This window comes from Neodiprion pinetum, chromosome 4 (assembly GCF_021155775.2).
Source record: "Neodiprion pinetum isolate iyNeoPine1 chromosome 4, iyNeoPine1.2, whole genome shotgun sequence".
NCBI lineage: Eukaryota > Metazoa > Arthropoda > Insecta > Hymenoptera > Diprionidae > Neodiprion > Neodiprion pinetum.
In genome coordinates, this window is record NC_060235.2 from 24,371,464 (window position 1) to 24,396,592 (window position 25,129).

At 36.6% G+C, this 25,129-nt stretch overlaps 2 protein-coding genes across 2 annotated transcripts in view; one reads left to right on the forward strand and one right to left on the reverse strand.

The window, feature by feature from the left end:
• On the reverse strand, nt 1-24,777 carry LOC124216764 (organic cation transporter protein-like). Its single transcript, XM_046621682.2, has 8 exons — nt 23,799-24,777; nt 12,091-12,301; nt 10,340-10,598; nt 4,582-4,880; nt 3,306-3,418; nt 1,975-2,189; nt 1,415-1,763; nt 1-346 (listed from the first exon to the last, which is right to left on the reverse strand). Exons 1-8 carry the CDS (start codon nt 24,167-24,169, stop codon nt 169-171), a joined length of 1,995 nt encoding a protein of 664 aa, XP_046477638.1. The 5' UTR covers nt 24,170-24,777; the 3' UTR covers nt 1-168.
• Nucleotides 1-25,129, forward strand: part of CenG1A (Centaurin gamma 1A) — a 96,889-nt gene that overhangs the window by 34,038 nt on the left and 37,722 nt on the right. Inside the window, exon 3 of the mRNA XM_069135332.1 lies at nt 19,408-19,482. The gene's annotated coding sequence lies outside the window, so the exon portion shown is untranslated. The remainder of the gene's footprint in view (nt 1-19,407; nt 19,483-25,129) is intronic.

The window sequence follows — 25,129 nt, forward strand, 5'->3', positions numbered from 1 at the left end:
TACGTGTTGCGGACAGGTTTTATTAGACTGACTGGGATTAGGTGTGATTCATCCGTATGCACACTCTTGCATTTACCTCGCACAGCCTGTACGCACATATTTTGTTACAAGTTTTCGTGATGAAGAACAAAGTTTGAAGTATGATAATGGTCGAAATGCGATTTTTTTTTACAATCTTTCCACTTGCACCGTTGGAGCGACGCTCCTACGTGACCTGACACTTGATCTTTGAATCATACTGCTCCTGAGGGTTTCGCCACGCAGTGATGCTCGCATGGAACCTCGAACACTTCCATGAGCCAAAGAACGAATCATAGGTGGTGGAACTTCTTCATCGTCAGCTTTCCTGTATGAAGAAATTGTTACATAAATATTGCTACCAAACGATGCAAACTTGCACAAAATTAAGACCGGCTGTTTCCGAGAAAAAGAGTTTTGTAAATTTTACCAGGTATCTCCACACGGATACCAAACCAAACTCTCTGATTACACAGATCAATGCTTGTACAAATTTAAGAATCAAAATTTTCAACTTTGACAGACCCGACAAAGTGTTGACTGAAATCTCGTTAAATATAAAAGGCTGAAGACCAGAAACGCGTAACCAGCGGCGTTTCGACTGAAAACGGGTTTGCCACCATAAAGACATGCAGCAATTTTGAAATTCGAGCTCCAAAATACGAAAATTCCATTGCATTTTGCCAGCATGGCGTAAGTGACAATATTTGAAAAATAACGTTACGCCAGAGCTCTAATATTAAAATTACTATTAAAGCTTTTATGACAAGATGTCCACTTTTTAAGAGTTACGCCCTTCTGGTCCTCACTCTACAGTATTTTGAAATTTCGTGAAATCTATTGAAATCCCAACAAATCTTGTGAAATCGTCGGAAATTTTCGCAACATTTGACATCACATGAAATCCCTCAAATTTTATAATGAAATCTAGTAAAACCTGACATGAAATTTTCTCCATACTTCTTATGAAACTGCTTCGTAATAAAATGCTCTTAGCAATCACTTTTTTTAAGTTGAGAATAACTTGTTGAAGTTTGAAAAATTTAGCCCAATCAAAACGGTCGGAAAAAAACGTATGGAATTACTGGTACAACGGTAGTTGTACTGCATGGACAGCACTTTTTTGAAATAGAAATTACATGAAGTAGAAAATCATTTATTAGTATGTTAACGTCACATTCGCGAGTGTTCTTTAAAGTTGTCAAATCCCACAATTATAGTAATTTTTTCTCTAAAAAAGTGCGTTCGTGTAAATCCAACGAGTTTTTTTTTCCGTGCCACGTGATTCACGTCACTCATGTACCCGAAGCTAACCTAACGTCAACCTATACCATTCTATAACTAAGTAACTATTCAAGAAAAGCATTTTGATCCTGCGTCAGAAATGTTTACGTACTTTGCCAAGCAAGGCATGTCCCATATACCCTGATCCTTTCCAAAATCTTCACCGTCCTGCAGCGTCTGTGGGAGTTCTTTGTCGAGAGTCTCCGGTAAGAAGAGAGCCAGTCCTCCGCCAAGTATGGCGAGGATGCCGAGGACTAATAGCGGCACTATGGGTGACAAAACAGCCATGTAAACGATGAAGGGTGCAACAATGCTGGAGACGTAACCCATTATATGAATCAGAGCAACACCCTGGGCTCTGACAACAGTAGGCAGAAGTTCGGCAGCATATTGCAGTCCGATATTGTAAGATATGTTTACGCAGAATCGTCCCATTATAGCCAGACTCGCTGAATAAATGCCTGTGGGTGTTAAAACACGATGTTAATAAAGATGGGCTCGAGTCATTTGGTTTCGAAAAAAGAGTCACCTATTCTCGTGTGGCAAGAGAAACTTTGAGCAACTTTTAAGTTCCATTATGGCTTGCAAGTGCATACCATTACTAGACGTCATAATGCTACGATACGCCTCCGTTTCCGGTCCTAATATGTAAAAGAGTAAATTTAAGATTACCTGTTGGAACAGCGCAAGCCCATAGGCTGAAAATTCCGGAAAACACCATTGAACCGCAGGCTAGCCATCGACGACCCCATTTGTCAAGAAGAACCGTAAGCAATGTGTCAGCTGGAAGTTCTGTGGCGGAAGCTACGGTGAATGTCATGAAAACATTCAAACCCAAGCTGCCAACGTTCCGAACATGTCCATCGAAGACCAAAGATATCGCCATCCTGAAATTAAATTCATGAAGATCCATAGGAAAGAAATACATCGTTGCTAGAAAAAATTGTGTCAAGCCGGATCCATTTACTGTCGCCAGCTACTGAGTTTTTACTATTATATATGGAAAATACAGGGAAATGGTATATTGTCTTACAGGTGCAGAGAGTAGGCGGCTTCTGACGAGCTTGAACTTTGCGGTGGAAGCCAAGGCAAGCCAAGCTCTGTAAAAGCACGTGCCAGATATCGCATATCCACTAATGTAACACAGGCTTTGTTTGCGATACCTGTTTGAAAATGTCTAGTCTCAACGCCTGTGAAGCGTGCGTAAGGTAGCCTAGTTCCAAAGAGTGCAGGGAAACAACGGTGATGAATGCACAGAGGTGAAATACCCGATTTTTCACACGAACGTATTTTCTTGCATATGCGCACTTTCAAATCACCAAATTTTACGTACTGTGTCATTGAGTGTAGTTCAGTTATGGAGATTAGTAAGAATAGATGTAAGCGCTATAATCACACGAGTCAGAAATTGTCCATTTGCAGGTGTAACGCTAAAGACAGCGTGCAAAATTGGGGTTAGGTAACTAACGCTCAATGACACGGTGCGTGAAATTGAGATATTCGAAAGTGCGCTTGCGCCGAAGTAACCCTAGTGTGTAATATACAGAACGCATACAGCAATTCAATCGCGCGCATGCACCAAAGTTGGTTTACGGCACCATTTGGAAATCGGTGACCTTATGCACGCTCCACAGGTTTCAAAGATCGAAATTTCGAAGCAGGTATAGAAAAAAATTTCGTGTGTAGCTCGTGTCACTTACTGAAATGTCGCTTACTCTCCGCACTTGTTACAGAATATACTATTCTGAAAGGTTGGAAATGTACGCGAATCTTACAAGTATGTTGTGAGGAATTTTTCAAAAAAACATTACTTCGATTTTTATGAGAATTAAGTATTGCGCGTGTTTGCGGGAAAAGATTATGAATTTTTTATTTAAATTTAAAAATTTTAAATCGTGGCTCCAATATGGTGAAATCATACCCTTGAAAACTTCTTTGGCAAATGTTTCGGGTTAAATATAAATATCTTGCACAACGAATATGATACTTGGTAATTTTTATACCAGATAACTATCAGGAGAATGGTGATATTCCGTAATCGTGGTGTCTTGAAAAGATCCAACACAGAATGTGCTCTGTCAGTTTCTTCTTCCTTCTGAATTCTGGCACAAGTGTCCTATTCCAAGGAAACAAAATTTCAAATTAGCATTCCAATAAGGAAAAAATATAAACTCTGTTCTCAACGTTCCATATCAAGTAATATCGCATGTGAATCATTAGCTTGATGAAAAATACCATATTTTGGGTTCAAGTAACCCATAAAATAAAGTGGTGGTGATGTGCCCAACGATAAAAACAAGTTGGAACTCCAAAATCAACTCATAATGAAAGTACAGAAAAAACTCGTCACATTAAAAACGGATACTATAGACCATTTTAACCACCCCGCAACCGAGTAAAGTGCCACTTATTTGTACTATTATCAGAGCCTCTGAAAATGCCGCAGGTAGCACGATTCTACATGCAATACCGAACAAAAATATCCAAAAACTTTTTTTTTCTCTAAAGAAAGAACACAGGCAGAAAATTCATTTTTGCAATTAGTTGTATTTCGATTAAGGAAATAAATTTTCTGGCATTATTATTGCATAAAACCAATTTGTATTTTTATGGATCTTTGCTTTCGACACTGCATGTGCAATTGTATTAGATGCAATTTTTTCCGATCGACGATGCGTGGGCTTTGGTAACAGCCAAAATAGGCGGTAAAAAGACTTTTGGTAACGGAATTATTCGAAATGGTCAAAACTCCTACCCGAGGTTTCTTTTGCAACACTCATTAACTGCGAAAGACTTTTGATCGAGGCTCATTCAGGCTTGACTTATTGAACATACTAGGTATTCGCGCGTTCTTTTCGCAAAAATTAAAAATATTTACCCGTATTACTCGCCTTAAGTGTCACTGATTTTGGATATTATCAGAGCCTATGCATCGTTGATCCGAAAAAAGTCGCGGCTAGCGTGATAGCGCCGAAAAAAAATACTTAAGAAAATGTTTCAATGTAATCCAATCACCACTAATAGTAGGAATGCATTTTCTGGTGTTATTAACGCACGAACGGAAAAAAATTTTGATGACTTTTTTTGTTACTGCGTGTAGATTGCGCTATTTGTGGCATTTTCGCGTCAATGATGCTAGGTTATGATATCAGTCGAAATGATTGAACTTTGATCGGTCGATAAAGACTAACAATAACATTCTCTTGTGGGATTCACTCGGGAGGTTGAACCGATTTTTTACTCTCGTTGTTAGTGACTACTGATTTTCAATGTAGTTACCTTGAATTCTTTGTAGATGCTTTCAGGGACGTTTGTTCCATTGATTCGTTCAAACTTCCTCATGATTAAGACAGCCTTGTCTACCTTGCCCTGACTGACTAACCACCTCGCACTTTCCGGAACTAGCCACGGTGTTGCGATAGCCAATATTAAGGGCCCGGAAGTTGCGATACAAGTTAAACGCCAGTCAGCCAGAAAATATGCTATCCAGGGTAGAATGCATGCGGCAAAGGTGAAGAACAAAGCGATGGACATGTTCGCAACAAACGTTCGCCATTTAGGTCCCACGTATTCGAGAACTGAAAAGAAAAGGGTATGTAAAAACCGCTCGATGAAAACATTGTAAACTTATGGTTCTGTCCCGTCAACCGGCATGCTGGTGATGTTAAGGCAAGCAGCGTAGCTATGAATATTGAAAAATCTGATTTCTTGTTATTAAGCCTGGCAGAATTACTAAACTGAAGTGAAACTAAAATTTGAAATCCCGCACGTTTACAAGTCGTATCGGACATCGGAACTGCGTATTCTGGTCCCTGTTAGGTGATTTTTATATGACATTCGCAGTTCTGAACACAATGAGGTAACTTTGAAATTTACCAAGTTTCAAGTTACTTCAAATTTCAATCGAAATCTTTGTCCGTTACATTTACCCCCACGGCACAATAATATTTTCGTAACATGTCGCCAACTAATTGCAATATGTAAATATTAATTTAATACAAATAAAAAGAGACCTGATATTAACATTAATGCCTGAAAGACAGAGAGAAACGTGTAGTTAAAGTTTAGAAAAGAAAGATATTTCGGTTGTTATACCTATGAATTGAAATTTTAGACGAATTGCGCAAAAGGCATGTAAAAGTACCGGATCCCTAACATCAGTCAAAAGTTTCCTACATTCGCCACTTAAGGGACTGGAGTCAGGCCCTATAATCACGTAAATATGACGCGACGGTTTTCAGGATCGGCAGTCGAGTTCCAGACACGGCAGAGACGAGAGGTGTCCGAGACAGTCAAGTTGATAACGGATTCTAAACAAAAACGGCAAGAGGGGGGAGAGAAAATTGATGCATTGTCACGTACTTCGTATTAGTCATTCGTACTTCGTAGATAGTCATCTTTGTGCAAAAAAATGCCTCAAGTTGACAACTTTCAAATATTTGGAATTTTTGATACTTCATTCGTGAGAAAAATTAACGCAAAAAACATTTTCAAGTTTAATCTATGAGTGAAAGTTCAGAATTTTTTTGACTTGAGGGAGAATTACGGATGTATAAATTTTTATTAATTACACAACGTATAAGATTTTACAAATATTTGTATAAGGTGGTTTTATTTCCGTCTTCCATCACTGAAAACTTCAATCATTCGTAAGATTAGTCTGATGGAAAAGACCAAGTAAATAATAAATACACTCGCTTAAGGATTGTAAGGAGCCCGTACAGCTTCAAATTAGTATAGAAAAAAAAAACTCATGGAAACTGATTAGCAGCTAATTGAATTTGATGCACCATAACGAAACAAAAGTAAAAAATCACCAGGTTGCCGTAAAGAATCAGTTCAACCGGTTGATCGATTTCTACGCTCTTAGTCTTAAACTTGAGAAGTTCGGAACCGGTTAGATGACGAGGTCCAAGGGCTGTAGCCTCCTTATCCCTCCTTAGCCACCACCTTAATCAAGAATTATCCGTAACATTTCAATGAAAGAAAGTAATTCAGTTCTGACGAACAAAAAGTGGTAAATTTTGCGGACCTCGATGGACGAACCTAAGATCTTAACTTTCGGATGAATTTTGAGCCCACAAAACGTTAACAAATGAAATTTTCTATTTTTGAGTATGTCTCTTGTAGCTAATTCTATAAGAAATGCGATAAACGGAAAACACGACAAGTGCGTCGAATGGCAAGATTACCGCGACAAATATCGACAAAGGGCTTGAAACTATTCTTTACCGAGCTTTATTCTTGACGCTTCTTTTATTTCTTCGTGTATTACTGTGATCGACAAAATTAAATTCATTACGAAGATTCACTACGAGCGATAAAACAAACGAATGAACTCTAATAATGGTAAAGGGATCGTATAAACTCTAATTTTCAGAGTAACAGAAGTGATTAAGTGACCCGAAAAGTATGTAACACGAGTTAAGTGACCGCAATCAAATGAAATAACTAAAGTGATTTGTACGGATCAGTGAATCTTCCATATTCTGGCTGTTCTAATAACGTTTTGTTTACCTCATTTATACATCTATGACTGACCTTCTATTGCATTTTATTGGCTCTCGGCTGCTCTGTTAGCGGTTTGGCTCAAAGCATGTTAATTAGTGTTTTCATGTACCATCAGACCTAATTTTCAGCTACGAGATAACGGTGATGTTTTTATAATTCACTTAACCGTGAAGGTGCACAGTAGGATTTATTTTTCCAATACCAATCAGGTGGCACGGTAATAAAATCATTGAAACTGCAACTAATTAACATTCAAATGTATCAAGACTGACGATTATCTCTATTCATATGCAAAACTGTAAACCAAGCCACCGATCGAACAATAAAAAGAAGAAATAGGCTCATTTTTATTTTTTTAATGCGGAATGACATAAAAAAATATTCAGATTCTAAGCTAAAAAGTGAAGAATGTTACGCGACTTGTGCAAAATTCTCATAAAAATTGTACGAGCTGCAAGGGTTGAGGCAACGAAATAGTTTTTAAATGAGATTTCAAGGATAAGTGAGTAAATTAATAAGCATTATTTAGCTCCTTTGGACGTTTAAGAGTTTGTTAATTTACGTAACATCTGGACCCTGCTACGACGCCTGTAGAATTCACCCCGTCGCGATGTGCTTAGTCATTACTGAACGAGTAAAATTTCACTTACTTTGACTTTTATCAAAGCCTATGCAACACTGATGCGGAAGTGCCTGGTCGGCGCAATTTTACGTGCAATTCCAAACAAAACTATACGAAAACTTTGTGGTATCACGCGAAAACAATGTCACGAACTGTATTTCTGCAATGATTTGTAATTCGAAACTAATGTGAAAATGTTTTTAGATATTCGTACGCGACATTGCGTGTAGAAATTCGATGACTTCGGTATTTCGGAAAAAATGTGACGCTTACGCGGTTGCTAAAGACTGACTGCATCATCTTTTTAACTTAATTCCCTGTTTAGTCGCGATGCTTGCTTGCGCCGTCGAGTGCTTATGCTGCTTATTCCTGAGTCAGAACGATAATTCGGTTGCCTATGTTCAGGCGTTTTTGTTGTACGAACACTATTATATCAATACACATGTATCAGGCTTGCGTGCCTATATTCAAAGTTAACTTTGTACAGATCTTAATGCGAAATAGGATTTTTATGAATAAAAAACAACGTACACTTGAGCGCATCGTGTCTGTGATTTTGTTAATAAAAATGAAAATGAAAATTGGTACGACGAAATTTTTTCTGAGAAACTGTACAGCTTCTTTCACACGTTTCATCGCGTGCTTCAAGCAGTCACAATACTAATCGCTCGGAACGTCTCTTGAGACTTTCGAAGACACTTTTTGGTCTCATCTCGGTATTAGGGTCGGATTTCGGAGGAATTAACCCATGTTAAATTGCCTAGGTGATAATTCCACGGAATACCCGGCCGAAATGGTTTATTACGTCAACTATACTCTGCGAAATTTTCAACAATAAATCGAAAACCGTGCGCTGCGATCAGAAAGAAAATGCAAAAATCACTGGTTTAGGTGGGGCAGGCAGTGCTTAATGAGGAGAGCTTAATGTACGAAAATCGGTTGGAACTGAAAGACGTTGTTTTCCAAAAAGAACTTTCGTTTCAATATTGCCTTGAAAGCCGCTAATAGCATGAGCAAATTATTCACAAACCTAAGAGACCGTAATTTAGTTTAAATGAATGTAATTCGTAAAGCTCAGTGCAAACACTATGACAGCAGATCTGATACTAATCTCTGGCCAGTGTGAGATTTGATATGTTAAGACATACGCTGGGACAAGTTTAACGTGAATAATTACTCCGAGGTGTATACCAATGACTATTTGGTGTAACGGACAGTAACGATGTGAGTGACACGAGCAATAAGAAATGACCCACATATTTTTTTCCTAATGAGGCGAGTAATGTGATTAAACGTATTTGTGTATTTGTTATAAGAGAATGAAGTGAGTGTAACGAGAGGAAGTGTCGACGAATAAAAAATGTTTTGTCTTATTCTTTTTTCTGGAGACTCTTGATTTGGCACAGATCGAATTCTCCGTCAGGCCACTTTTTCGGGCCCCTGTCAGATATCAATCATATTTAATCAGTTACCACACTTTAATGCTCCTTAAAATAAGTAGCTGCGAATTCTTGTATTTTGTCAAATTAATCCTCTAAGAAGATGAATTTTTCTTCATAATCAGCATAACGTACGTTGAATGGAAAAAAATGTTGTCCAGCACTGAAGATTGTAATGCGATAAATTTTGGATTTTTCTTCTCATATTTACAAATATTGTTATTAGCAAAAAAAAAAATTGACATAATTTTTTTTCCCTCGATCGAACACCTTTGATGTAATACTTATCTTTGTATAAACTACAAGGATATGTATAAAAAAAACCTACAAAAAAATTTACGCAGCGGGCATCGTCTATTCAATGGACCTGATATTTTTTATTCGAAAGTCTAAGCAAGAAATCGCTATTTATTTATACATGTGTATATATACACAAAACCGTAGTTTTAAATCTAATTTTTGCATGTTGTTATTGCTAAAACAATTTAGGTAAGCTAAGCACGCATGGACTACCGCAATGATTGGACTATCGCAAAAAAATTTTTCGCTCCATTAAATAGTTGATGCCCACTTTGCCAATTTTTCTGTAGGTTTTGTACATATCATGTTTTTTTTTTTTTTCTTTTTTTTTCATCTGCAAGCAAATACCTAAGTAGTGGAAAGTTCAAAAACTGGTTTTACTAGTTTGTTCATCTATTAATCATTGATACAAATTTTCTTACTCGGTTCAATTCCTTTTTTTATTCAATGAACTTTGATTTCGATTACGAGTTGCATTACTCAAAACTCTCCAACGTAAGTAAGATGAAAATTGTGAACTGAAGCTTATTCAACAAGTTTCTTCAAACAATTTTTCATAAGTACGAATTAATTTTGCTATTTGGGTGACACCGGCACTCTAATCGAAATCGGCTGATTTTGACAAATATATATTTTTTAATAATTCGATCAGATTTTTCGGTGTTTTCAACTGAACAAATGCGTGATCGCAATGAAAATCTTGAAAAAATCAAAACCAAAGAACGAAGCTGAGAAAATTGTTACGTAATTTAAACAAAGAAAAATATCGTGGAGGGAAAACTGAAAAAAACAGCGCCACTTGCATAAAAATTTTAAAACGTTCCTAAACGAAGTTTGAGAATATAATATCGGCTATACCCGCATGATTTACGATAGGCGCAGTTCAGTGGTTTCTGTTATAGCCCTAAGTGATGCAAAAAAATGAACAAAAACAGTAGAACTGATTTATGCAGTATATATATATACGTACTAATGTATTTAGTTAAGTGCCTCGGTACTTTGTACCGACACATGGATAAAAGAGCAGATTTGGCGTTTATAATGAATGGTCACACCTGCGAATGTCAAGGATGCGTAAAATTGTAACTGAATATCCGCACTCTGGCGTAAAGGCAATGAAAAAGGATGAAAATATGAACGTCCGTATAAAACCAGAAGATCTTACCTAAAATGTACATCATCGTGAAACAGTTGTCGAAAGCCAAGCCAACTAAAAAACGGCATAACGAAAACTCCCAGAAGCTAGTGGCAAAAACCGTAGCGATTCCGGCAATGAAACCTGCCAGATTTGTACCGACTAGTGCTGGAATTCTTCCGTATCTATCGGCAATCCATCCGAAAATTAATCCACCGAATATTGCTCCGACGAAAAATATACTCTGTGCTAAAGATGGCAGAGCTGCATTGTCACAAACCCATTCCAGCTGAAATGTCAGAAAAGTATAATTGAAGTACCATTTGAAGTAATAATTAAAACGGTAAGCGAAAAAATTGCAGTTCCGATATTTCATTCAAGTTGTAAATAATCAATCGAGTTTTACGAAGAACAAACCGTGAATAAATGAATATAATTACACGTTAAAAAAAGAATATTCTGAAGTGCGAATTATTGATGTATCAATTATTTCACGTTTCCTTTGGAACAAGTATTTTTTTCGCCCCCATCTGAAACCATATGACAGCAACAAAAAAATCCTTGTTAAAAGGTATCCGTTGGGCCCGATTTGAGAAGGTCACTCTCAGAATTCAAAAAAAAAAATTCTAAATAAATAATGTGAGGAAGAAGTAATTTTTTCACTTTTTACCACACACCTGCATTTTTTGGAAGAAAAATTCTGCGGAAACAAGTGTACATTTGGCAAAATTCGTAGCTCAAGCAATTTAAAATTTATAAGCTTTGGTTCGAAAGTCAGTTATACGTGAAAATTCATCTTCAAACGTCTCCATTGGCTGTACTATTGACTTTCTAAAAAAAAAATTGGAAAAGCATTTTTGTAACTCTAGAAAGTACTTCATCAAATGCGGCTGAATGAAAACACAAATTTGGTTTTTCAAATTATAGCTACTCTGTGTTGTTTAAATGGAAAAATTTCGAATTAGGAGATCGAATTTTTGGTATTGACTTTAAGAGTTTATCCTTCAGCGAGGATTTTTTTTCCCATTACGTACAATGAGTCCTTCGAGGGGAGCAGGAAGAAAAAAAGTTATGCCCAAACGAGACACCCTCGCGCATGTATTAAGTATATTATTATCGACTAGTTGTAGGTGTAAATGGCGTCGACTTGGTATCTAGATTCAAGGCTCGTGTGATAAACTCAAAGCAGCGCCGTGTAACCGCCGAAGATATATCTAAGATCATTCCTGTTCATTCGTCCTTGAACTACATAGAGTGCCCACTCACCTGTACTCAACTCAGTAGTTCTCAGGCACGGTGACAAATGTCGTTCAACCGTAGCCAAGTGTACGCCAAGTAATTAAATACAAGCATAATCTAATAAGCCCGAAGGAAAAATACTCGTATAGCAGTTAATTCCCTTATCGGCAGCCTAGAGACGTGCAAAAATATTCACCCGATTCAAAAAGTTTAATATTTTTCTTCAACTAAATACGCTTCCCACCTACGAATACGTCATAAACGTGCGAAGGCTCTCAGGGTAAAAATATAACAACGTTTAAGAGAAAAAGAATTTTTTTTTGCACGATGAGTAGCAAATCGGATGAACAATGTATGTTGTAACGTTACGTTTTCCTCAATCTCGTCCAGGAAGCTTCGAAACTGAACCACTACTCTCTTATAGACCGAACGTTGAATTAATAACAATTTTCCGTCAATTGATTCGATAAATCACTGCAGTTGTTCAAGGATAACCAGTACCGTAACCAATTTAATAAATATACTCGCGTTTCGTATGTTACCTCAGCCGCAATACTGGCGTACGGGATTTCGGTAAAATTGAATTCCCAGCCATGTTGGCACTTTTGAATCGGCCAGGATGGATCGGCTGCTGTGACGCCCTGCTCTAAGAGTTCGGTGAAATTGACCGCGTAGACGGAACATCTCGAGTACGTAGTGAAAGATTCCTCGCCGTTTCCATCAGCCGCGGCCGGAGGTATAGCCAATGATATCCTGGAACAAACGAACGTTGACGATAATTAATGCGTAACATCTATAATTGGCTCATTGATACAATTATACCGCGGGTTGTTCTCAGGTCAGAGATTGTAATATTCTCAAATCATTAATCATCGCTAGGCACGACCTCGTCGAACGAAGGCTGCAATTAAGGTGCACATAAAAAATGTAAACGTCGAGAGTTCTTTAAGGTATAAAGACCTCACGATACAGTTGCCCACCACAATTATTTACCCGATGTTTTTTTTTTTTTTTTCTACATTGTTCTTTTTTCTGCCAAACTATTCATCCGTTCGTTTTATAAGAGATTTAGCCCGCACGGGACGGTGTTGTATAGTTACGAAAGCAATATGTTTTAAACTAATACATATTTACGTTCACGCTCTCATTGCTGCGACGAAGGTTCTTCAAAATTGATCGTATAGTTTGGAAGTTAATTCACGATCACGTCCATGCTAAGTCACCTCCGTGACGTCGATAACCGGTATAAATGAAGGAATCGTGAAACGCTTAAAAGAATCGTGCGTGTGGCATTCGCAAAAACTGTTCATTTGTGCGTTAGGCTGATCAGAAATTCTACGAGCGTCAAGTTGCAATCGTTATATCGTATCGTAATAGATATTATCGTTGCGCATCACGGCTAGTACCGTTAGTTGGAAAAAGACACTACAGTAGTCTGTTGAAGATTTTCAAATGTAACTGGAAAATTGGACTATTTTATAAATGGTACTTTGCCCTGGATTTTCATTGATTCTCATTCATGACGTCCTTCTATATATATTGTCACCAAATGTTTCTATCTCAGATTTCAACTTGAAGTTGTACCGTTAGGCGTTATTTCTTTGATAATCATTTTGCAACTATATTATCATAAGGTCGTATGCAAGACTGCGGAATTGTACGGTAATAGGTGTAAAATTATTCGTCATTACCGAATCACTGCTCGATCGCAAAATTTACTTTTGAAAATAAGACGATGCAGTTCGGTTTTATTATCTCGAAGGGTTAAAGACGAGCAGACCTCAGGAAATATAAGTGAAATTCGGTCATTTTTTATCCCGAAAATAGCTATTTAATTTAATCCGATTTTTTTTTTTTTCTTTATCACAAATTTGGGACAAAAAACTAACATCAAGTTCAAACAGGCGCTATTTCAGTGAAAAAATACTTTTCCTAAAAATCCTCCAACGCAAAGGAGACAAACCATCCCGAAAAATTTAATGAAAATTTGATGCCAATCTGTCGAGTCCGTTTCGAAATATTTTGCAAATCGCGAACCGTATCCGTAAGGAACACATTTACGCTGACTACAACGGTGCTTCCAGAGCAAGAATGGTCATGAAAAATTTTGTCTTATTAAATTCTATCTTAAAACGTACGTATCTGAACCTATATTCTTTTAATTAACAAAAACCGGGTCCAATCAAATTATCAGTTTTCTCGATAGAAATATCAAAAAAATACCTACTTTTTACCGTCCATTCGTGTGTCAGCCCATTAATCTACGAAAGTATCAGAAGTTGCCGGTTTCGACAAAATTTTGACTATATGTCTCGACTACCTTACTTTAATACGTTTGGTTCTAACCCTGTATTCGAGCTTCAGCCTCTTTGAATGAAGATATGTTGTCTACTAATTAAGCCATTGGACTTTTTTACGTTTATACTATAGAAGCACAATTAAATAACGTATGAATTATGCTACTGAGTAATTGACAGTTAATCGATGTTTCGGATTCAATCATTTCCGAGATCATTGGGCTCTATAAAACAGTTTTGGCTGAGCCCCCGCTTTTTCGCTCCGGGTGTGAAGACTTCCGTTATCATTATTATCGTTGTTGTTGCTATCAGCATCATCATCATCATCATCATCATCATCATCATCATCATCATCATCATCATCATCGTCATCATCATTATCATCGCCGTCGTGTTCGTCGTCGAATGAATGCCCAGAATCAAATATCTCCATCACGTCAAACAAAATGTTTAACTCACTTCTTCGTATTTCGAACTACGGCTACAAATTCTAAACGAGCGACCATAAAAATCTGTATGGTACGCATTTGTTTTATAATTTTTGTCTTACATAAACTCGGATTCATTAACTGGATATTCATGCTAAAACACAGTATAACATGCAACACGTAATATTCGACATATACATTATATAAATGAATAATATTGTGAGATGTTGAGAAACGAACACATGCTGCCACGTGTATAAAAATATGAGCGCGAAGACTGCGATAATGGGTGAATTATGAGAAGAAACACATAGTAGGCAAGTTACTAGAGGGACGTCTACAATGCATAAGTTGTGCAATGAAAACTATACGGTGGTAAACGTATGATAACGAGTCGTGTTTTGTCGACGTATGATGACATCATATACGTATAAAAGTACACGTATTTTTTAACTAATGGTGCAGCGAGCGCATTTGGCCATTTAAATTTCGTTACACTTCAGCGACGACAATGTTCTTCAGCCTTGGGAATGAAATGTGCCACTAACGGTTCCCGTGAAAAGTCGTGAGAATGGAAAGTTTTACATGTCATACGTAAAAAATGTCGGTAGACGTGTCGATAGTATGAACTTTGATTTATTATCTGCAAAATCCTGACCGAATGTATTTCGTGCGTGAATAACGCGGAAAATGAATCTACGTGATAACCTCGATGATGCGGTTAAAAAATTAAACCAATGTTGCTAGCAATTTTGCTTGGATACGCACCAAACCGTTACTGTCTACACAAATAAATACGGCGACCTTACTTTGTGCCATTCCTTTTGCAATCCCCCGTTAAGGATGCATGCGGCGTATAGTCAGCTTGAAAACGTGACGGTACAAAAGCACGAGTAAACAGAGGTTCAAGAAGTGTAACTGAACCTCGTTAAGTTGAAGATAATTATGAAACTACTTGTGATACAGGAAAAAAAAAAAATTTAAACACTCATTTTCAGCTGTGAACACCTTGTTATTAACAATATTACAGAGATCGTGTTATTCTACTACTTGTTTTACCGAAAGATTATTTTATTGCAAATGCATACGGTGGAAATCGTTTTAGACAGTTCTTTAAGTCATCGGTTGGTGGACAAAAAAAAGAAACGAAAAATGAAAGACCTTGATCATTTACGAATGATGATTATGACTCAACAATGTATGGATTGCTGTTACTCAAAATCTAACTTACAGTATCTATGGAGAATCCATTTGCGAATAAAATGAATAATTGTTAATATAAGGATCGGAGAAACATTGTGAATTTTTCGGTAAAAAATTAGGGAATATTATTATTTGATTAAAATTGTTAACACAAGGTTTTCACAAATTCAGCGTTTTCAAATTTTTTCCCGTGTCACAAGGATTGTTTCTGCTATCTGCGTGTAAAGTAACTCAAGTGAGACTTTCTGAGCCCCTGTTTCAACACGTTTTCGCGACAACCACTTTTCTAACCCGACTGTACGTCCCTTGTATCCTTAATGTAGCCTGTTGCCAAGTTTACTCTCGCGAAATTGCATTTGTTTGAAAAATTATTCAGCGCGCATTGCCCTGAAAGCTTTAACCGTCGTGTGATAACGTATCATTCTGCATAATCAAGGAGTTCTACTGCAGTAATTGGGATATCCATAGATTTACATACACTTTCACAGACTTTCGATTGATACATGAGGCAACGGCGATGAGGACTTGAGCCTATGACCATGACCTATGCGTACCTTATACTTTAAGCAGATGACTAGCAATAGCGTTCGTAACGTTTTCTGCGTTGATCCGGGTCGAGTGATCTACGCCTGTACAATAAACTCCTTGGTTCCCAGCATTTTCAGTTTCACTTCTTAAATTTCATTTCAGTCGTCAAAATCTTGGATGAAAGGGCATGCGATCACGAAAGTTTTGCAGCAATGTGACGTATTATGATATACGTATTCGACGATTATGGCACATGGTAAAGATCATTTAGTTCCAATTCAAAGTGACCATGTCTCGAAGTGTCTTCATCGGTTATTCGCATTTTATTGAGCCTTGAATACGTTCGCAACCTTCGGAATTTGGATTCGAATCTAGGTAATCATTTAAATCTGTACGATATTAGATTCAGATAAGAGTTGCACCGACGATCATTCAATATCTTTATTGGATTCTGTCTGTGATGAAAGCCGAGGTCGAGTCATTGTGTAAATACCGTGTGATTCATTTTTACTATTTTCCTACAAACTTGAAAGTTGTTTCTTCTCAAGCGTCTCATCGCTGCAGTATTTAACTGCACGAAATACATTTTTTCAACGCAAATGTCTCTCAACAAAATTTTTATTTCGACACTTGCTGCGGTAATAAAATATATGGAAATACGTCGGAACTGAAAGTAATTGTAGTTATTATAAAAACTTATGCATATTCAAGACTACAATTTATATCTTCACGAGAATTCAGGTGTAAAATCGTACCCCGAATATTTACTTCTAGTAATATTTTCTCATCATTAAATCTCAAGGATATTCGAAGCATCAAAGCAATAAGACAGCTTAACGTGAGGATATCGCGAAGTGAGCCTTTCGAGCCGCACGAAGTGATTCCTCGTCTTGCAGTTGGCCCTCACTTTAATTGTGAAAGGCTCGCTAGATTGTATCTCTCTGTGTAATTCCAACCCATATTTACGTTTAATTACCTTGCAAGAAGTACCGGCGGTCTTTTTTAAACTCACAATGTGCTTTCGGATATTTTTATTACCGATTTCATACTAAACTTAACAACAGATACGATAATGATTATTATTTTTGAAATTGAACGGATTTTAAGTTGAGACTTTAATTGTTTTTAAAAAGACGTAAGGACACACAGAAAATATAATATGAATCATCAGAAGTCTATATTTTATAGAGGCTCCCTTTTATTTATTTATTTATCTATTTATTTATTTATTTGTGAAAAACGCGGGATGAACAAGACTGCTTCAGTTTTGGAAAGGAGATCTAACAAAAAGTGCGAAGGAAAACCAAGATTACAAACCTTCGACCAACTTTTCACTGCGAATATTTCGATTTGGCTATAATTTGGATGTGATGCGACGTACACTGATATACAAAAATTCTCCGATATCCAGATCTCTAGACCTCGACGTTTAACAAACACACGCTGGTCAATATTATCACTTTTCCAAATTGGACCTTTGTTTTCGAATTTTTGCACTTTTTGTCGATAGAAAATTAATACGATCTGATATGTTTCTCGTGTGAAAAACTCTGACCTGCCCAAATATTGAATCAATTTTAAAAGAAAAGGTACAAGTGTTTTTGATATTTTCGTTCCATACTTCCAAAGACCCAGAGTTTATATTGATTTTATTTTCTAGTATTGACAAATACAATTTGGAGAATATTCTGTAATTTTCAGAGTTAATCGAAAATTCTGTCATTCTTAACGATAAATCGGTCTAATGTACCAGAGATCTCAAAACTCATGAATTTGTTTAATATCCCTGTAACATTTACATTGACTTAATTATGATATCGCTGTCCTCCCACTTTAAGGAATCCTTCAAAATGTCTACACTTAACACCCCCAGAAAAAAAATAAAACAATTTTCTTTTTCAAATTAAACTATGTAGTCCGAAAATTTCAGCTAAAATTTAAGTTATAGTGATTTAATAATTATCTCATTGACATCCCACTGTGAAAATTTCAGAATTATTCCAAAATGTCTACTAAAAAACAAAAAATAAAAATGATTTTTGGGTCTGCGCATCAACAGGACTCGAAATTCAAAAAATGAGTTAATCCGAAATTCCGGAGGAAAATGCAAGGTAATGCATGTGGTGAAAGATCAATACCGGAAATTCTATGATCCGAATACCCATTCAGCCATTTCCTCTGATTGAGGCCACCAAACTTTCAGAAAATAATACATTTTCAAGGAATGCTTAATCGCTAATAATATATATTAATTGATTATTACATATCTAGTTAATGACTGCTTTGGCTGATAACGAGTGAGCATCTAAATAACACATGGTTAAAACATTGATTTTCAATTTCAAATATTGTGGAATGTGGGTCTGGGGTGAAACTGTGTTTTGACCAGTGATGGGTAAAATTTCAATTGCTCAATTACAAATTACTAATCACAAATAAAATAAGATGCAAATTTAATTTGCAGTTTTTGATCACAACAGTACAAAATAAAAGTTACATTCATATTTTGCAATTACGGTGAAAAGAAATACAGATTACATTTGTGTCAATGTATGATACGAGGAATTTGGTTAAAAATCATCGAACTTTTGACCCAACCATCTTTAATTCAGCTATTCTTTTCAATCTCAGAATATCCATTTAAAAAAGGTTTTCTAATATTTTCCAAATGTTTGTTCCACTCCATTCAAAAATTACTAATTTTTCGTAAATTTTACCAAGCAATGTAATTTGTATTTTATTTCACCTTGACTTCAAAATACTATTCTAATGTGTATTAAATTTGCCCCAATTACAAATTACACGTGTAGTTTGTTCACACGTACGAGCAATAATTAAAACGCAATTAATTGCATGTTTGCAATTAATTGTCCGGACGCCATTCGATCGTGCTGTGCCGAAAATGTAACTGAAAATTAAATTCCAAAGCAGATTTGTTGGACACATAGTTTATAGTGTATCTATTTCATGCAGCCTCATTTAAAGGCAAGAAATACAACAGCTTCGTTCACACAGATCTTGTGTAAGCACCGAAATTCAACGAATTTTGGAAAAGCAATCAGTCATATCTTAATTATACCGGGAAGCTAAATGATTTTGGATACTATAGCGGTAAAATACTTCGGATACGTAGCGGGAAATTTCCTACGTCTGATGAGAAAATGTGAAATGATTTAGCATGTTATTTCTTCATTCTTTTCAGAGTGGGACCATAACTGTAATTATCAAAAATTCCTTAACATTGAATAAACACATATCCTGGCTTTCTACAATGCAGTAACAGATGAGATAGAAAAACATTCAGTATGTTTACCATGAGAATAACCCGCATTGATAAGACATATGTACACTTTGATTAAAGTCTCACTGCAAAAAATTTTTATTATCTCGTCATTCCTTACAGATTGGACTGGATTCCTACAAGAACTTGATGAACAAATGGATTGAGAGCGAATTACCTGAGATATTATCGCCACCCGTAAGTATATTGATAAGATTATAAAAGAATGAAGTAGGTACAATTGAATATGCATATGAAAATGTCGAATCACGTCATTCATCAAAATGGAGTTTGACAGAATTTTTTTGATCACATATTAGCCTGATCAGGCAATATATTATGTAAATAAACGGCTCATCCATTAAGACCCGGCCTTCATAAAACCCTCTAGAAGTCGATGAGAAAAAAGCGAGAGAAAAAAGAAAGTCTACCAAAATTGAACAGCAAGTTCAGCCACTCTTTAGATTTCGTAGCATTTCATTTGATTTGCGAGATTCACATACCTGTGTCAGATTATTTCATACGATTCCAGGGATGGTCTTACCTCTGCCGGAGGGCCAAGGAAAATATTGTACACCGACGAAATGACTCGCAAATTATATTGAAATTCTCTCAAAAGATAAGAGAAGACAAAACTTCCTTTTCGACGTTCGAGATACAGTCTTGATTTTTTTTTTTTCATTCAATTTATTCCGAAAGATAAAAATATAGTCAGGTTAAAACCTCAAAGGCTGCGTAACTCGAAATTTCATTCGAAATGAAAAATTTCAGTACGTACTTACTGAATCCACTATACTAGATTAAAAAATGAGAAGTTACTGCAGTTCGGTAAAACTTGGAATTGGACTATTAATTTGATGCTCAAAATTCTTACATTAAATACGAGATCGGCGACCGAAACCAACGAATAGAAATCAATTTGCACGCAAATCTGATCACTTTTGGTATTCTGGATAGTGTTATTGGATCCACCTTTACTGAATTTGTCAATTCCAAGTTCAACGTGCTTGAAATCGATGACTACACAAATCCCAGCTTGGTGAGCCAATTTTCATTCGCACCCGATCACGAATCATGTTGATTGAGCCGTTGACGAGAATAAAAATATAGGATAGTCCACCTAAACTGAAACGGGTCTTCTTTTGATGGAATTTTGCGTTGTAGAATTCGGAAACTCAAATAATTCAGCTCTCGAAGACGTTAAAGTCTTCCTTTGAGACCAACGAAGAATTTTCATTCGGGTGTTTTAAGTATTTTAAAAAATGTGACAAATTTCAAAGGAGGAGCAAGTTTTTATTTAAGCTTTCTACTCCGTAGAAATTTTTCGATAAAATCATTCAGAAAGGACTTCAGTTAAAAAGTTGACATTTTAGCAAAATCCGCGAAGATGGTACAAAACATTTTCAACTATTTGATAGATAATGAAGATTAGGATCCGATGGAGTTGAGATGCGCTGTTTGATACAAATTGAAAAATCCTGACTCTGGAATCGGATTCGGAAATAATTTCTTTATTACTCGTTCATGAAAATTGGAGCTTTGCGTAGCAGTTTAGTGGGACGAAAGTAGCCAATTTCATCGTCAGTGTCGTAAAGTTAGTTTCGCGCTTGGGCAGTTCCTTGTCACACAATATACTGTTCCAATAAAGATTCATAGCTTCAGTTCATTTTCAGTGTTCGAAAAAGTTACGCTGTATGATTCAATATTCTGTGTTAAAATTTATATTCTGCTATTTTGGATTTTCTAACTTTCGTCTGAACGAGTTCGGGCAGTTCAACTTTTTTCATCGACATCATTCTGACATTTTTATAGTTCTATTTACCAACCTTCAATATTTTCCTCATCCTATATTTTCTCTTTCGATTATTTTCTTTTATTACACACTTCCGCGTTTCATAATCTGTTTAGTTTTAGATTTACAATCTCTTTGTAATACTATTATTCCTGAATGTTACATTTTCGCTATTCTGAAATGCTTCGTTCTAATTATGTATCCTCAATTTTCCCGCTATTTATACATATTGAACAAAGTGATACTCCATCACATATCATTTCACAGAAAGTGAAACAGAAGATCGAGTGAGAACACAGAAATATTATATTGTGTTATAAGTGCGGAAAGTGGGTAACTTCCGACGTTAAGTTTGCAGCGTGAGCCGAAGACGAACGTTGTAATCACACGAGTCAAATATCGTCCATCCGCACGTGTAAACACTCTAATTTTCCCAACAGCTTTGAAGGAAAATTTAATTTGCGAAGCATCGAAGGTACCACTGACAGCGTGTAAGATCGAAGTTCGGTAACTTACGCTCAATGACACGGTGCATAAAACTGAGTTATTCGAAAGTATTTCCAACACCTGCTTGGAAAACTCAATTTTTTGAAGTCTGTGGAACATGCGTATAAAGCGCCCTATTTTCAAACAGTGCGGTAAAACAACATTGGCGCATGCGCCAAATTTCAATGCTATACTTTACACACTAGGAGTTTCTTTAGCATGCGCACTTGCGAATAACTCGGTTTTACGCATTGGTCATCAAGCCACTGATATATATATTAACTATAGCAGTGTATTAAGCGTAAGTTACCTAACCACAATTCTATGCGCTGTCAGTGGCACCTTCGGTGCTTCTCAAATCAAACTTTCTCTACATGTGCTGGAAAGAATAGCGTGTATCTGTGGCGCGGATGGGCGATATCTGACTGGTGTGATTACAGGCCTTACCTTGGCTCATACTGTGTTCACACAAGTACCCGTGCGCTTGCAGCACTCGGATTTACTGCTCATGCTGCAAACTTCCGCACTTGTTACACAGTATACTACTGCTCGTTCGATGGGACCTGAAAAAGTACCATTTTTTAACCAGTTTTTTTTTTCAGAGAAAAAATTCTACTACGAAGACACAAAATGTTTTTCAAAAATAGTTCACTTTTTTTTTACTGAAAATGGTTTGCCTCATTTTCGTCCAATTTATTTGTAGGTTTGAGAAATAATTATCACAGATATACGAAGTCGCTGCATAAATGAAGAATAAACATTTTTTTTTTTTGTTTTGAAGTATTGTGCAGTTACACCGCTTACATTTTATAAGCCGGTTACTCTTATCACGTCAAATAAGATACGATAATGGCAGACGAATCAAATCAGATTCTAGGTACATACGAACTAATGGATTGACCTATATACCCAGTGACTCGGGACTATCGCTCCATCCGGGCTATCAATAAGTACCTTTTGAAAATCTGCGACTGGAGCGTTTTTTAATTTTGATAAAAACTTTGTTGTTTGCAAGTTGCAGCCGTTTGAAATCGACCAATCCGGTAGCACCTGCAGGTTCAAAACATCTACCGGGTGCATGACGGATAAATGACTATCCAACAGCCCTGTTCCGAGCCATCGGATGCTACCGGATCGGCCAATTTCAATCGACTGTAAGTCGCAAACGACAAATTTCGTATCGAGAATTTAAAAAAAAAAAAAAAAAACGTTTCAGTTGCGGATTTTCACGACGGACACATTGATAGTCTATGCGATGATAGTCCCGGGTCATCCTTTATAGTCTTTCAAATTCGTATGTGGAAATTATATTATAAGTGGAATAACGTGTTTTAGATTAAGAAAAAATGTGAAACGGGTATAGGATTTGAGCTTCAAAATTTAGAAATGAGTACCTAGTATAAATGTCTGCGTCGAAAATTTTAATGGAAGTTGATACCTCAACAACACAAATTTTCATGTTGACACGTGACCAAAACCCCTCGATATAAAACTTTACATTTAAAACAGCTCGAAGTTTCAGCGACGTATTTTTTTAGGTGTATGTATCATTAAAGTTACATGTTTGTTTTCCATGTTATAGCAATTCAAGCTTTCGCAAATTACTCTTTTAAATTCAATTCAGTGCAAATGCGGATGCTTCTATCGACCAGTGGTCAGTGATTTTAAAGCGATTAATTTTTTGAAAGTCAGTGAATTTGGTAATGCAGATTCAGCCCGTAACGGCTGTTCGGCGGTGGCACTGCAGGCTGAATCTGCATTGGCAACGTCACTGACTTGTCCAAAAAATCAACCGTCTTACAATTAAAGTCATCGAACCTTACGTGAAATGGTATATTTTGTGACGAGGGACGAAAGTTGGCAATCACACGAGTTCTGGTCGCCAACTTTTTGCCCGAGTCACACACGATAGTTTTCACAACAAGTGGATGAAAAGTGGCGAGGCTTTGCGTGGTAGTTTCGCGGGACGCGAGTGGCCAATTTTTTCTCCCTAGGGGCGAAAGTAAAGCAATTTTTGACTGCGCGTGCGCGAACCTATCCTTACAACGCTGAAATGAGATTGGCTACTTTCATCCCGCTAAACTGCTGCGCAAAGCTCCACTTTTCATGCACGTGCGATAAAAATATCTCACGACGGCTGCAGACGCATAACGATGGTTACTGATCCGTCCCCTTTGTTGCTTATCACTATTATTATTATTATTATTTTTATTATTACTTTTATTATTATCATTACCTTTGGTCGACCGACAAGTTCGCCAATTCTGGAACTTTACACCAATGTTCTTCGGGTATTAAAGTGATGAAAATTTGAGAAAAGTAAACCCAAGCCACGAAGAAAGCGAAAGGGATCATGAGAATGAAAAGTATCTTCTGATAAAGTCCAAATTCTCCAACGTATGGAAGTAAATCGTCAAAGTCGATATCCTTATTGACATCGCCATCCTTATTGCCACCGATCGATACTGATGAATTAGCTATTTTAGCGGTTTGACAAATGGTTCCTTGAGATGTTGAACAACCATTTTCCACAAGATCCGGGCAAGTTTCTTCATTCGTTGTAACGCGTTCTGATACGTGGTTTTGAAATTTTTCCTGTGGCGGCATGGTGATTGTATGATGGTACTTTTTACAGCAACTTCTCAATATTATTTTCAACTTATTTTATGCTTTTCTTAAAGTATAGAATCCAATATTAAATGTATTTAGAAGATAATTTTTGACAGTTTAGTTAAATTTAAATGTCATTTAACCTGACAAAAAAAAAATAAATAAATAAATAATCAAATACCCTTTGAGGTATTTATTTGATTTTAACGCGTCCAAAAAGTCATCAAAACTTAAGACACTGGCTAAGGATCCTATATGTTATTCTGGGTAGCCCGAATTTCTCGTTTCACCGTCACCTCTGCAGTGTAATGAATACTTGGATAAATAATTTATACATTATTAAATTTTCATATCACTTCGATGAAATAAAATCTTTCTATCACATAATTTTGTTACGTTATTTTTCTATTTTGATTAATATTATTATTTCGAATTATGTTTTGAAATTTATGCGGTTAGTTATTTACAACGACGCGTGAAATCTTATTGCGTTTCACTTTTTGCGTAGTTCATTGTTTTTGATAAAAAAAATTTTCTCCGTCCTGACAAGGAAAATACTGGACTAACCCCGGCAGGGTAAATCCTAGCTCGACAGAGCAACACTGCACCGTCCGAATATCGCGCGTTAGACTATATAGGCGTTCACCACTCAATGACGCCCCTCTACGCAGCCACCCAGCTACTTATTTATGGCCAGAAAACTATTCAATGTTCATAGATTGGCATTGAACACCGAGGAGACAAGACCGCTCACAACTGCATAGAAGGCACGCTCAACACCGTTACTGCATTACAGAGATACAAGGAACGTGCAATCACATGCTTGAGAGATGCCTACCTTGTTCGAATGTGAAATTATTCAATCGTTTGTTTACGGTGAGCAGATTTTTATTCATCGGAATATGGAATCAAATCAAGGCGAGAAAAGCGTTGAGTGCCCAGCCACGAAATATAATT